A 12,690-nucleotide genomic window follows, 5' to 3' on the forward strand; every position below is an offset into this window, starting at 1 on the left:
CACTGCTTCCGGATATCGCGTCGCGTAATCCACTAGGACTAACACGAGCGATGTCCGCGTGCTGACCGTTCTAATGGGCCGACGAGGTCCATCCCAATTCTTTCGAAGGGGACCTCGATTAACGGTAGAGGGCGCAATGGCGCTTTTGGGGTGGCCGGTGGGTTTACCAACTGACATTCACGGCACGCCGCACACCACCTGCGGACGTCACCGCCAATGCCCGGCCAATAGAAACGGGCTATTAGACGGAGAAGTGTTTTCCGTTCCCCTAGGTGACCGGCCATGGGATTATAGTGAGCCGCCTGGAAAACCATTTCCGGCGGCTCCGTGGAATCAATAATTGGGTTACTTCCTCCTTTGTTTGAGCGTCCTGCGTCACCCTGTATAACCGATCTTTAATAAGTGAAAAATACGGGTATGAAACGGCGACACCCGGCCGGAGATGTTGACCATCGATTACTCTCACTTGGTCAAAGGCGTGCTTAAGGGTTTCATCCCGCGATTGCTCCAAGGGGAAGTCCCCCTCCGAGAATTCCCGGAGAGGAGGAGCGTCCACCTCGCCCCTTCCCACGTCACTCGGAGCAGCAGAGGACGGCCCTGGCTCCGCCTCCCCCGCCAAAGCATCGCACATCACACACCCCTTCACTTTCACGCAGGACCCATCCGCACAAACTCCCTCCAATAACTTTCTAAAATTCGGCCAATCCGTACCCAAAATTAGCGGATGGGTGAGGCGGGAACTAACCGCTGCCTCCACACTATGTTTTTCTCCCCTGAATTTGATCGCCAGAGTCACCACGGGATACTTGTGAATATCCCCATGCACACACCTTACCCTCACCAGTTTAGCTGAGCCCAAAGCCCCGGGTTGAACCAAGCGTTGGTGGATGGTGGTCTGGTTACAGCCGGTATCCAACAAAGCTTGGTATGTACCCCCTGGATTCTTACCGAATCTGCATGCGCTCCAGCCCGATCGGGGCATCCTGTGGAACATCGGAGACCCGCACCACTGCCCCTATTTCCATCAGCGGACACTGATCCCGGAAGTGGTCCGGGTCTCCGCACCTCCAGCAGACCGGCCCAGGCGCTGCGGCGCACCCGTGCTGGCGGGTGCCCCCACCTGAGGAGGAGAGCGGCTGAAGGATGGGGAAGGGCTAGGCGGATGTTCCCAAGGCCGGGAAGCTGGTCTTACAAACGCTCCGCGCCTGCGGGGGCAGGAACGGACCCTGGGGAGAGAGCAGAGCGAGAGGGAAGAGGGAGGGAAAAAAACAGGGGAAGACACAGGGGAAGGGGAGACAGAGAGAGGGCTCATCCGCCCTGGGAATCGCCGCCATGTGGTCCTCCGCGAGTCGGACAGCTTCCTCCAGCGACGCCGGGCGGTGGCACTGGACCCACTCGGCCGTCTTCCGGGGCAAACGCTGGACAAACTGCTCCAGTACCACCTGGTCGACTAGTTCCTCGACGTCGCGGTCCCGCGCGAGCAGCCACCTCCGACAGGCATCACGGAGCCGCTGAGCTGAACGCAAACGGGCGGTCGGCTTTTCGAGCTTCAAGGCCCGGAAGAGCTGGCGACTTTCTTCCGGGCTCCGACCAACCCGTTGCAAGATGGCTTTCCTCAGATCATGGTAAGCCAGGAGGCTTGTTGCCGGCAGTTGTTGCGCCGCGAGCTGTGCTTCCCCGGACAAGAGAGGGACTAGGCGGGCTGCCCACTGGTCTTGGGGCCACCCCCAAATTTCCGCCGTTCGTTCAAACAGATCGATGAACGCCTCTGGATCATCTGCCGGCCCCATCTTCTGTAACGCGGGTGGGGGCAATGTGGCGCGGGTGTCCGGGGTCGCGGCTGCGGCGGCCTCCTGGCTGAGGAGGCTCCGGATGGCGTGCCGGTCCTCTGCTTGAGCCCGCATGATTTCGAAGAACCGACGGTCCTGGTCTTGCCGGAGCTCAAGCAGGGATTGTTGGTGGCTCTGATGGAGTGTCGCGAGGGACTGGAGGACTTCCGCCAGCTGGGAGGACTCTATGGGGCGACTCTGTTCCATTATCAAAGTTCCTGGGTTTCGGCACCAGTGTAGTAACTTTCTCCAAAAGAGGACAGGAAAACAGGTCTCCGGCACAAGGTAAGCCTTTTTTATTGTCTTTTATAATGTGCACACACACACACATCAACACAGAAACGCTGGGTTGCTGTAGGTCGGTCTCCCTCTGCTCTGTGGCTGCTGGCTTTTTATCCGCTCTCCTCGCTCTACTGCAATTAGAGACAGGTGTTAGACATAATTTAGCTCAGGTGTGAGCGCCCTTACCGCTTTTCTCTCCCGGACGGGCGCTTGACCATGCCCCCGCTGCCACAGTTTCTTTTCACCGTAACCTCCGTTCTCTTTCACCCTCTCGCCTTTCCACTGCTGTCTCTACCTCTCTTCCCACAATAAATGTTTTTTCCACACTTGATGTAAACACTGCCACAGTCACACTAAGCTAACTTTGGCGTGGCTGTGACCTGGCCTGGAGCCGACTCTGGCGTGGCTGTGACCTGGCCTGGAGCCGACTCTGGCGTGGCTGTGACCTGGCCTGGAGCCGACTCTGGTGTGGCTGTGACCTGGCATGGAGCCGACTCTGGCGTGGCGGTCATGACGTGGAGCAAAGTCGTGGAAGGTGGATCCCTGGGAGGCTCAAGAGATGAACCCAGGGCAGGCTCGAAACTAAGTGTCCTGGATGACTGGGAAAAGACCTGATTGGTCTTGAAAATGAGCAGAGTCTTGGGAGCAACCTCTGTGGTCGTGGGTATGGACTGAGTCTCGGGAACAACCTCTGTGGTCATGGGCATAGACAGAGACTCGTCAACCATGACGTGGGATTCTGGCTCTGCATCCGCCTCCCCCACAACTTTGTTTCCTTAATATTTCAAAGACTAAGGAACTGGTTTTAAGCTCTTCCAAAACACTGATCCAGCCTTCCAGTATTATCATTAATGGAGAGATGGTGGAAAGGGTGGAACATTTCAGGTATCTTGGCATTACATTAGATAAACAGCTCAGCTTCAATCGGCACACTCTAGGTATTTACAAGTGCTGTCAACAGAGACTGACATTTATTCGTAAACATCTGTCAGTTCAGCCTAGTCTTCTGCTGCTTCTGTATCCAAGTATTATTGAGTCAGTTCTTATGTATGGTGCCATTTGTTTTTTACATATGCTAACAGTTACCAATAAGAACAAACTCTTAAAGATAACAAATCTAATGAGAAAAATGTTTGGTATTCCTACCCCAAATTTATCAGACTGTTACTTTAAATACGCTTTGGAAGGCACATACAATTTTAAATGATCCGGACCATCCACTTTTTCAGTATTTCATCCTCCTTCCTTCTGGCTGCAGGTATAGACTACCCATGTGCAGAAAGGCCAGTTATGGTAGGAGTTTTGATCCAATGGCTATACGAGCTTTAAACACATAGGTAATCAACCATTATGATGCCATCGTATGCTCTGGCATTTGTGGTATGATGTCATGTTTGTGATTGTTTTGACGGTTAATATGTATGTGTTGTTGTGTTTGTTTTTCTACGCACCGACGGTGGAAACAAATTTCCTTATTGAGGACTATCTCTATCTCATATGTCACGTATATGTGTTTTGTTCATGTTTTTTATGTCATGTTTATGTGTTTTGTTCATGTTTCTATTTTCAAGTTTGTTCCTGGTGATGTGATTTCCTGTTCCCTCATGTGATCTTGCTATGTGTTTCCCCAGTTAATTTGTCTTGATTTCATTGGTTCATTGTTTGATTACTTTGTTATTAGTCTTGCCTTTTCATTGGTTAAAGTTAATTTAGTCTTGCTATCTGGTTTAGTGTTCTGTTTGTTCATTGGTTTATGTTCTCCCAAGTCATGTCATGTTTATAGTCAAGTCAAGTCTCAAGTTTATGTCAAGTCTAGTTTGTGTCAAGTCAAGTTTATGTTCACGTGTATAGTTATGTTTTTTTGTTTGCACATCTGTAAATAAAACTGCACTAGGGTTCATCTTCATGTCATAGTCTCTTCATTATTGTCAGCACATCATTACAGAATTCCTCACCACCCATGATGAACCCAAGTGCAGAAACTCCAGACTCAAGAACTGGAGATGTTTAACACATGAAATTAGAAATATAGTTAAACTTAAGAACGTAGTTCTTAACACACTTCATACACATACCGTACGAAAACAGGGATCCCTTTGACAGGACACCAAAAATCTCCTGTCATTTTGGGAATCATTCATGGAGCTTGGATGCCCTCTATTGGACATTTATTGTAATTGCCACTCATTACATATACAGATTATGAAATAGTTTTCTATTATTTTTACATTTCAGTTTATATTTGTATTAGATTTTATTTATATAAAAATTAAGATATATGTTTTTTAACAATAAACTTTAAAAACTAAGCTTGCCAAATACCTCAAAACATGTGAATATGCACAAAAAGGAATGATGAAATTGAATGCATTGCCATGGCAACAGTATTTAAAATATCAAGAATCCCTTCAAAATTATATATCTGAAGTCTTGACATTATTCTAAATATTTTTGAAGCAATTCAGGTTAACATAATAGGGATATTTCAAAGTCATTTCAAAGAGACACACTTCCTTCCGCCAGTTGGTGGCGCAACAACTGTGAGTCACAATAGTCACATCAATGTGATCAGCTTGCAAGGACAAACATTTGGCAAAATTCTTATGTTTTTAATTTTCTGCACGAGGAAGATATGAGACATTTCCTTATTCCATTTTTGACGTTTTTTCGCTTCGCCATGGCAACACCGTTAGATATATCACAAATCCTTTTGCAAATTAGCAAATTGTCAATGTCTTGGCATGATGTTGCCCACATTTGGTACCTGCAACATGAAACACCTGGGAGGAGTATATCAAATTCCTGAGCATGCATTTTTCAAACAATCCAAAATGGCCAGCTTCCTATTGGGCAGAGCTTATGACTGTCAGCACGAAAGTTGTCCAGCTTGATGAGATCTATATGTGTACAAAGTTTGACTGTACCTCTAAACAAATGTGCTACATGTGCTCTCTCTCTCTCCCTGTCAGTGTCCTCCTCATCTGATGTCATGATTATTTTAACTGCAAGGCACACACACCTCCTGGTAACTTTCTAGGTAACGTTATTTATGCGGCACATGTGCTCGCTTTTTTCATCCTGACATGATCTGCTCCTTCATTACGGTGACGGGTTTGGCTCCTATAATAATTATGAATATGGAAAATCATGTTTAACAATCTGTGAAACACGGAAGATATAACTTAACGTTACATTGCCAGCTTAAATGCCTGGTGAACAAGCAAGCTAGCTTGCAAATTATGTAACGTTAGACTAACGTTATTAACGTTAAATATTTTCCCAAGTTTGGCAGTTCTGCGTGAAGTTAACTCGGTTCACAATTTCAACTTTCCACATCCACCCCAGCCTGTTTACCTTTGCAAAGGTGTTAAAAGTACCGTCCTCACTTGAGGAACAGGCCAGACGGAGGAAGAACGAGAGGGATAAAACCAATTTTGTGGTGCTATCGATTTGCAATCTCTTGAAATTATTGACATTATGCATTTGTCAATCATCCCCGCTTGATAGTTGGCGGAATGAACCAGCGCTATGATTGGTCGAACTCTTCTTCTTTTGCTTTTCGGCAGGTAGATGCTGCTGCCTCTTGCTGTTAGATTTGAGTACTGCACATGCACAATTGAACAAAAAGGAGTCACCAGCTTTTTGCATAGTTTAGAGTGACAGATCATATCAGCGTACTTGCTGTAAAATGCGTACAGGTTGGCAGGTCTGTAAATCTCAATTTTGACCTAAATTGCACAATGCACTGCGAAGATATGAGCACTTCCTCTTTTTCATTCTTCGCCATTAATTTATCGCCTTGCCATGGCAACACTGTTTGAAATATAACAAATCTGTTCACAATTTAGCAGCTTCAATGTCTTGGCATGATGTTGCCCAGATTTGGTCCCTGTCACATAAATCCCCTAGGAGGAGTATTTCACAATCCAGTATTTTCAAATGGCTGGTAAAGAGCACTTTCAGTGCTTGGGCCCTAATAATTTCATTCAAATGTGTATACCTTTTTCTGTGGCGTTATTGATAGTGTGTTGCATGTCAAACACAAATTCAGAATCCCTTGCACAAAGTTTGCAATGTACATGTTAAATGTTTATAAATGTTTAGTGCATCTGAAACCGATGCCTTTTGAATCATGTTTATAGGAAAAATAGTAATTGGAGTAATGTAATTGAAAACACATTATTATGTTGTTTTTACAAATACTTGTTTTCTGCCTTTATATTATTAAAAGCTGCTGATATCAAGCATTCACAATTAGTCAAAAAGATGTTTTCAGAGGCATGAAACACTTAGAGGGGACCAGAAGCTCATAAAAGCTCTAATAGAGAAAAACTCATGTTAGGGCATAAAGGTATGGGATACTTTTGTAATAAGTTGACAATATCATTGGAGAGATTTAGCAAGAAATGGTAAAACAGTAGAGAAAAATAAAGCTGTAAATTTTTCCAGGTTACCATAAAATAGGTTGTGATCAAAATTACCCCAAACATCACCGATGTGGTCAAAATGTGTACAGGGATTTTGAAACCTCTGAAACATGTGAAGTACATATTTATGTGTTCTTCTAATAAATCTAGGAAAGATTTAAGTTTAAAAATCATATTTTTAAGAGATCACAAATTTGTTTAGTCAATTTGACACAAATATAAAAGGAGTATGGCTGCCCCCGACCAAAGATTTTCCTAGTCGACTAGAAGTCGTTAGTTTAAGCCATTAGTCGACTAGTCACACATTTATGATATTAATTTAATTACTTAAATATATTTTTTGGGGGGCATCAGAAAATGGTTTAAGTTCCAGGGCTGAGAAAGAATGTTATAAGTTACATTGCTAACACTGTTCTACATTACACAGAAATACTAAACCATAATAATGGTTTAAAATATAAATTTTACAAGCACATGCACGAAGTGAACTGAAGTGGCATTGGCAATAGCTGTAATGATCCTGAATGTGTCGGAAAAACAACGGAAAACACTCAATGATGGTCAGAGTGATCGCCAATAAATGATGCCTTTGATGTCAAGATGATATTTGGCTTGTTTTCCCCTTGTATTCAATTATTATTAGTCTATTATTATCAAATTAATATTACAAATAATTTGTACGCAGACACACGCAGATTTTTCGTTTAATTTGGAGTGCAATTTGAATTTAGAAATGTATTTGATTTAAGTTTTTCATTTTTTAAATTAATTTAATTTAAAATGTAAAATCACTAAAGCAAGAATATTCACCGTTCCCCCCGAATAATTGGATATTGCGAGATATATATATATATATCGTGAAGGAGGGAACAAAATACATTTATTCACACACATGATATATTTTCCCTGACACCGAAATACCCGACCAGTAGAGAATGCACAGATGAAGCAGGTTCTTTGCCAGAGAGATGTTGACAACTGTTCAAAAAGTTGAACAACACACATTTTAATTGCACTTAATTTTTTCCCAGTTTCATTTGAATTTTTAGTTAAAATAATATAAAAGTTTGAAATCAAGGTGTCTTGATTTATTGTGTAGGCTTAACCCCAACCCTGCTTAACGAAGATTACCCCATAGTACCAACTAGCGTCCAACCAGCGGTAATATCAGTGTTCGTCAGTGTCCTGTGCAGTTTTTTTTTTACGACCAACAGACCAATCAAAACTTGGTCGACCAAGACTCTTCTCATCGACTAACGGTTGGTCGACTAAAAGGGGGCAGCCCTAAAAAGGAGGGTTAATGAAAAATAGAAAAATAGCTGAAGCAATGATAGTTAAAGAGTACTTAAATAATGATCTATTTTTGGCACCAAAAGCGATCGTGACATTTTAGAAGACATTAATTTAACCATATGGAAAATGTAGTCATATGGATGACATTTATACTGACTGTCTGTGATTTTTGGAGATTCAAAAGGTCTGATCAACATCCACTTGCATTTTAAGGACCTACTGAGTACAGATATTTTTCTTGAAATGTGTTCAGCAGAAGAAAGTAACTGGCATGAAGATGAGTAAATTACGAGAGAATTTTATTTTTTTTACGAATTCTCCCTTTAAATTCTGTGTTTCCACTGGATTATTGGAGTGCAAAACATCACTCAGTTTAATGTATTTTTTACATTGAAAAGTAACATTTTAAAAGGCAAAACTAGTGCGTTCAAAAGTAAACTACATATTTTTTTGTATTGAGAATAATTACATTTTGCTGGTATCATTTTTATATTGTGATAACTCAAGTTTTATACAGTTGTGCTCACAAGTTTGCATACCCTGGAAGAAATTTCAAAATTTTGGCATTGATTTTGAAAATATGACTGATCATGCAATGTCTTTTATTTAAGGATAGTGATCATATGAAGCCATTTATTATCACATAGTTGTTTGGCTCCTTTTTAAATAATAATGATAACAGAAATCACCCAAATGGCCCTGATCAAAAGTTTACATACCCTTGAATGTTTGGCCTTGTTACAATTCTTAAACAAAAATAATAATATAATCAGTTGAAGTATTAGTATTAAGTGTGTATTGATGGGGAACCAATATTATAATTTTTCTTGTGATTTTAAGAGATTTTTATAAGGTTCTTAAGAAAGAAACTGAAAAACTGAGATACTCTTTTAAATTATAGAAGCATTTATTTAATCTTGTGGATGTTCCATGTTTTGTTCACAGCTCATAATGAAGGTAACAGGCCAGTTTATGTAACGTGACTCGTTCTGATTTTTTGAAACAGCTGTTAAATAAAAAGCTGAAAGAGAAAATAGAGAATAAAAAAGAAATTTTGAGGAAACTGAAAAAAGAAAGAAATTGAAGGACAAGATGCATCGTGATGTATCCAGAATAATTTTATAATCAAATCGATACCCTTTGAATTGTAATCGAATCTAATCGTGAGGTAACCTCAGGAGAAATACAGGCTGCTCTGGAAAAAGACGGTGTGTTTGTTTCAAGGAGCACAATACGATGATACTTGAACAAAAATTAGCTGCATGGTCGAGTTGCCAGAAAGAAGCCTTTACTGCAACAATGCCACAAAAAAGCCTGGTTACAATATGCCTGACAATACCTTGACAGCTTTTGGCACGCTGTAATTTGGAGTGATGAGACCAAAATAGAGCTTTATGGTCACAACTATAAGCACTATGTTTGGAGAGGGGTCAACAAGGCCTCTAGTGAAAAGAATACCATCTCCACTGTGAAGCGTGGTGGTGGCTCACTGATGTTTTGGAGGTGTGTGAGCTCTAAAGGCATGGGGAATCTTGTGAAAATTGATGGCAATATGATTGCAGCATGTTATCAGAAAATACTGGCAGACAATTTGCATTCTTCTGCATGAAAGCTGCTCATGGGATGCTCTTGGACTTTTCAGCATGACAATGACCCTAAGCACAAGGCCAAGTTGACTCTCCAGTGGTTACAGCAGAAAAAGGTGAAGGTTCTGGAGTGGCCATCACAGTCTCCTGACCTTAATATCACGGAGCCTGAAATCTCAAATGTGTGGTTCATTCAAGATGACCAAAACTTAGCATGACCTGGAGACATTTTGCTAAGATGAATGGGCAGCTACACCACCTGCAAGAATTTGGGGCCTCATAAGACAACTACTACAAAAGACTGCACGCTGTCATTGATGCTAAAGGGGGCAATACACATTATTAAGAACTAAGGGTATGCAGACTTTTGAACAGGGGTCCATTTTTTACTTTGTTACCATGTTTTGTTTTATGATTGTGCCTTTCTTATAACCTACAGTTGAATATGAATCCCATAAGAAATAAAATATATGTGTTTGGCCTGCTTACTCGTCTTTAAAAACGGTACATATATTAGCAAATCTCCAAGGGTATGCAAACTTTTGAGCACAACTGTAATATATTCCATAAGTACTATTAATATCTTTAGGAGTAAAACTTTTAATGATGAATCAAGAATAAATACAAACCTCTTTGTTCTTCAGTATCTTCAGTTTTTATTCCACATGTTTGTGTAATACTGATGTCTTCACTCTCTTCTTTAATAAACTCCATCTTTACAGCAGTTTGTCACACAGATCTCAGTCGATTCATCTGGAGTTTTTCTTCCTCATCTGGAAACTATTCTTCATCACGTTGAAGATGTTGGAAAAATCAACAGAAAGAAAAAGAAATGTGAAGTTATTCTTTCTTTTTCTCATGTAGAAATGTGTAAAGCAGCACAGAAAATAACACAAACATGTTGCTGCATTACGAGAGAACAATTATCAGAACTTCACATAAAACATTACGATGATATTTGTATTCGGTAATAAAGTTTTAAACCCATTCAACTCTGAAACACACAGACCTTTCTACAGTCAAACAACAACAAGAGAATTCACGGCGCAGCCCTAATGACGTCACGAAAGCACATGGATGTTCCAATTAAAAAAATAATAAAAGTCCTTTCATTCCGAGACGTTTTGACTAAAAGCGCAAAATTAATATAATAAATTAATAAAGTTGCCTGTGTCAGTAGGCAGTTTGTATTCTTTGCTGAATATCTCTGGTGGAACAAACTTTAACATAACCCAGTGCAAATAAAATATTAATAATAATTATAAAAATAACAGCACATTCAATGTCATTTTTATTTCCTAAATGTATTTATAATTTATGAATAAATTAATGTTGTGCAATTGTGGCTACCAAATCCATCACAGAGATAGTTGGCACAGGCTGTGGGATTAAACTTAGTTTTAAAAAGAAAGCAACATAAAAACATAAAAGTCGATAAAAAATTAAAGAAAATAAAAACTAACAAACAGACACATTTGTCTCATATAATTATTATTTTATTAATATTATTATAATTAATTCGAACCATTTAATAATGGTACTTGTTAGAAATAATTTTCGTCTAAACGATAGCAGTGCCTTTTCTCTCCGTCTTTTATTGAGTCGTGAATGAATCAGTACAAAGCATTTTTTCCAACGTTGGGGAGCGAACAAAAATATGCAGCTCAGCTCAGCTTTTCCAATATGTAGCATGCAAAGATATACTACAATAGTAAAAGGGGAGTTCTCATCACTAACCAATCAGAGCAAACATTACCTCATATCAATATCACATAACAATTCCATATGGCAAAGGCTCCTTGTGAGCCGATCAGACCTATATGGTAAACTCCGTCTGTCCTGAAGAGCCCGTCGGACCATTTGCCATACACACTAATACAATATACACACACACAGACAGAGTGAGGAGGGGGCTCAGCTCAACTCCATGCTGATATGAAACAGATGTTTGATAATGAACACACAGCATTTCTTTCTTGGACAGAGCTGAGATAGAAATAACATTTCTATTTCTTACAGTACTATAATGGTTGTAACACCTTTGTAAATCACTTGATGACATTTTTCACACTCTTGCCATCCCAGATGTGTGACATTCTTTCTTCTACAGAACATAATATATAATATATAAGCTTTAGATCATGTGTCAGCAGTGATGATTTCTCACACATTAAGTCTTCTTTGCAACCTGAACTTCATCAAAATGTTGATTTGTGACGTCAGAGCTGAAAAAGCTTGATGCAGCACAACAAATGGTGAAACAAAACACAGGTGTCTTGAGTTCCCCTTCTGTCACTCACTCGACATTGTGTCGATTGTAGTGACACAAGGGGCTACTTTTTGGAGCCTCGGATACCTCTGAATATGAAAAATGGCAATGCCAAATTGGCGAACAGAATTTGCATGTCCCGCCCCTGGACATACGGGTATAAAAGGTGGAGATTGTGCATCTGTTCAGTACGATTATTTCTACGGAGCTGAGTAGCTGTGTGTTCAGCGAGCTGAAAAACTCACTACTGTTCCACTCACTGCTGTTGGATCTACGGTGAATTGCCAGCGGCTTTCTCCCTCCTCTGCACGTCAATGAAGTCCACGCCCCTGGGAAACTTCAAGGGAATGCCACTCCAGCCGCCCCCCACCTTGCTCCTTCTTCCCACGGGATTGAGGATGACCCGGCTGGCAATGAGGCGATTTGGGGGGTTCAGCAGGCGCGGTTTCACCGGGTAAATCTCCACAAAGCACCCACCCTCCACATCATGCTAGATTGCTTCCGTCCAGGCTCGACATGAGACAGTCATGGCCAGTCATGACATCATGGCCAGTCTGATGTCTCCGTTGGCACCATGGAGCAGGATGATGACCTCGCCGCTGCATCGGGGACTCAGCTGGGCTGCCACCTTCGGGTTTTCCCATCCAGTTCAAGGCTGATGGCCAGATGTCCGATATGCTTTCCCGGTCCTCCGTGAATGTAGGCCGCCTCCACCCTGCATGCCATGGCCCTCCTTCAAGTTCACCAGGCCAAGGCACTAAAAGATTTGCACATGGGTATTCCTGAACTGCGCTCAGCTTCCGACCTCACCCTCCAGGCCACAAAGGTCACAGGGCAGGCACTCGGACAGGCGATGTCAACCCTTGTGGTTCAGGAATGTAATTTATGTCTGAACTTGGACGAGATGCGGGAAACTGACAAAGCCTGCTTTCTCAACGCCCCATCTCCCAGCTCGGTCTATTCGGCGACACAGTTGAAGACTTTGCCCAGCAGTTTTCAGTGGT

At 41.8% G+C, this 12,690-nt stretch overlaps 1 protein-coding gene across 2 annotated transcripts in view; it reads right to left on the reverse strand.

The window, feature by feature from the left end:
- Positions 1–12,690, reverse strand: part of LOC127649569 (gastrula zinc finger protein XlCGF57.1-like) — a 112,340-nt gene that overhangs the window by 11,393 nt on the left and 88,257 nt on the right. Inside the window, exons 1-2 of one of the 2 annotated variants that reach the window (XM_052134732.1) lie at positions 10,427–10,462; positions 10,047–10,202 (exon numbers count right to left, since the gene is read on the reverse strand). The exons of the other annotated variant lie outside the window; for it this stretch is intronic. Of the exons in view, the coding sequence (XP_051990692.1) occupies positions 10,047–10,131 (85 nt within the window). The 5' untranslated portion in view covers positions 10,132–10,202; positions 10,427–10,462. Of the gene's footprint in view, positions 1–10,046; positions 10,203–10,426; positions 10,463–12,690 lie in introns of those variants that run through there. 2 annotated transcript variants of the gene reach the window in all.

This window comes from Xyrauchen texanus, chromosome 9 (genome assembly GCF_025860055.1).
Source record: "Xyrauchen texanus isolate HMW12.3.18 chromosome 9, RBS_HiC_50CHRs, whole genome shotgun sequence".
NCBI classification, from domain to species: Eukaryota; Metazoa; Chordata; class Actinopteri; order Cypriniformes; family Catostomidae; genus Xyrauchen; species Xyrauchen texanus.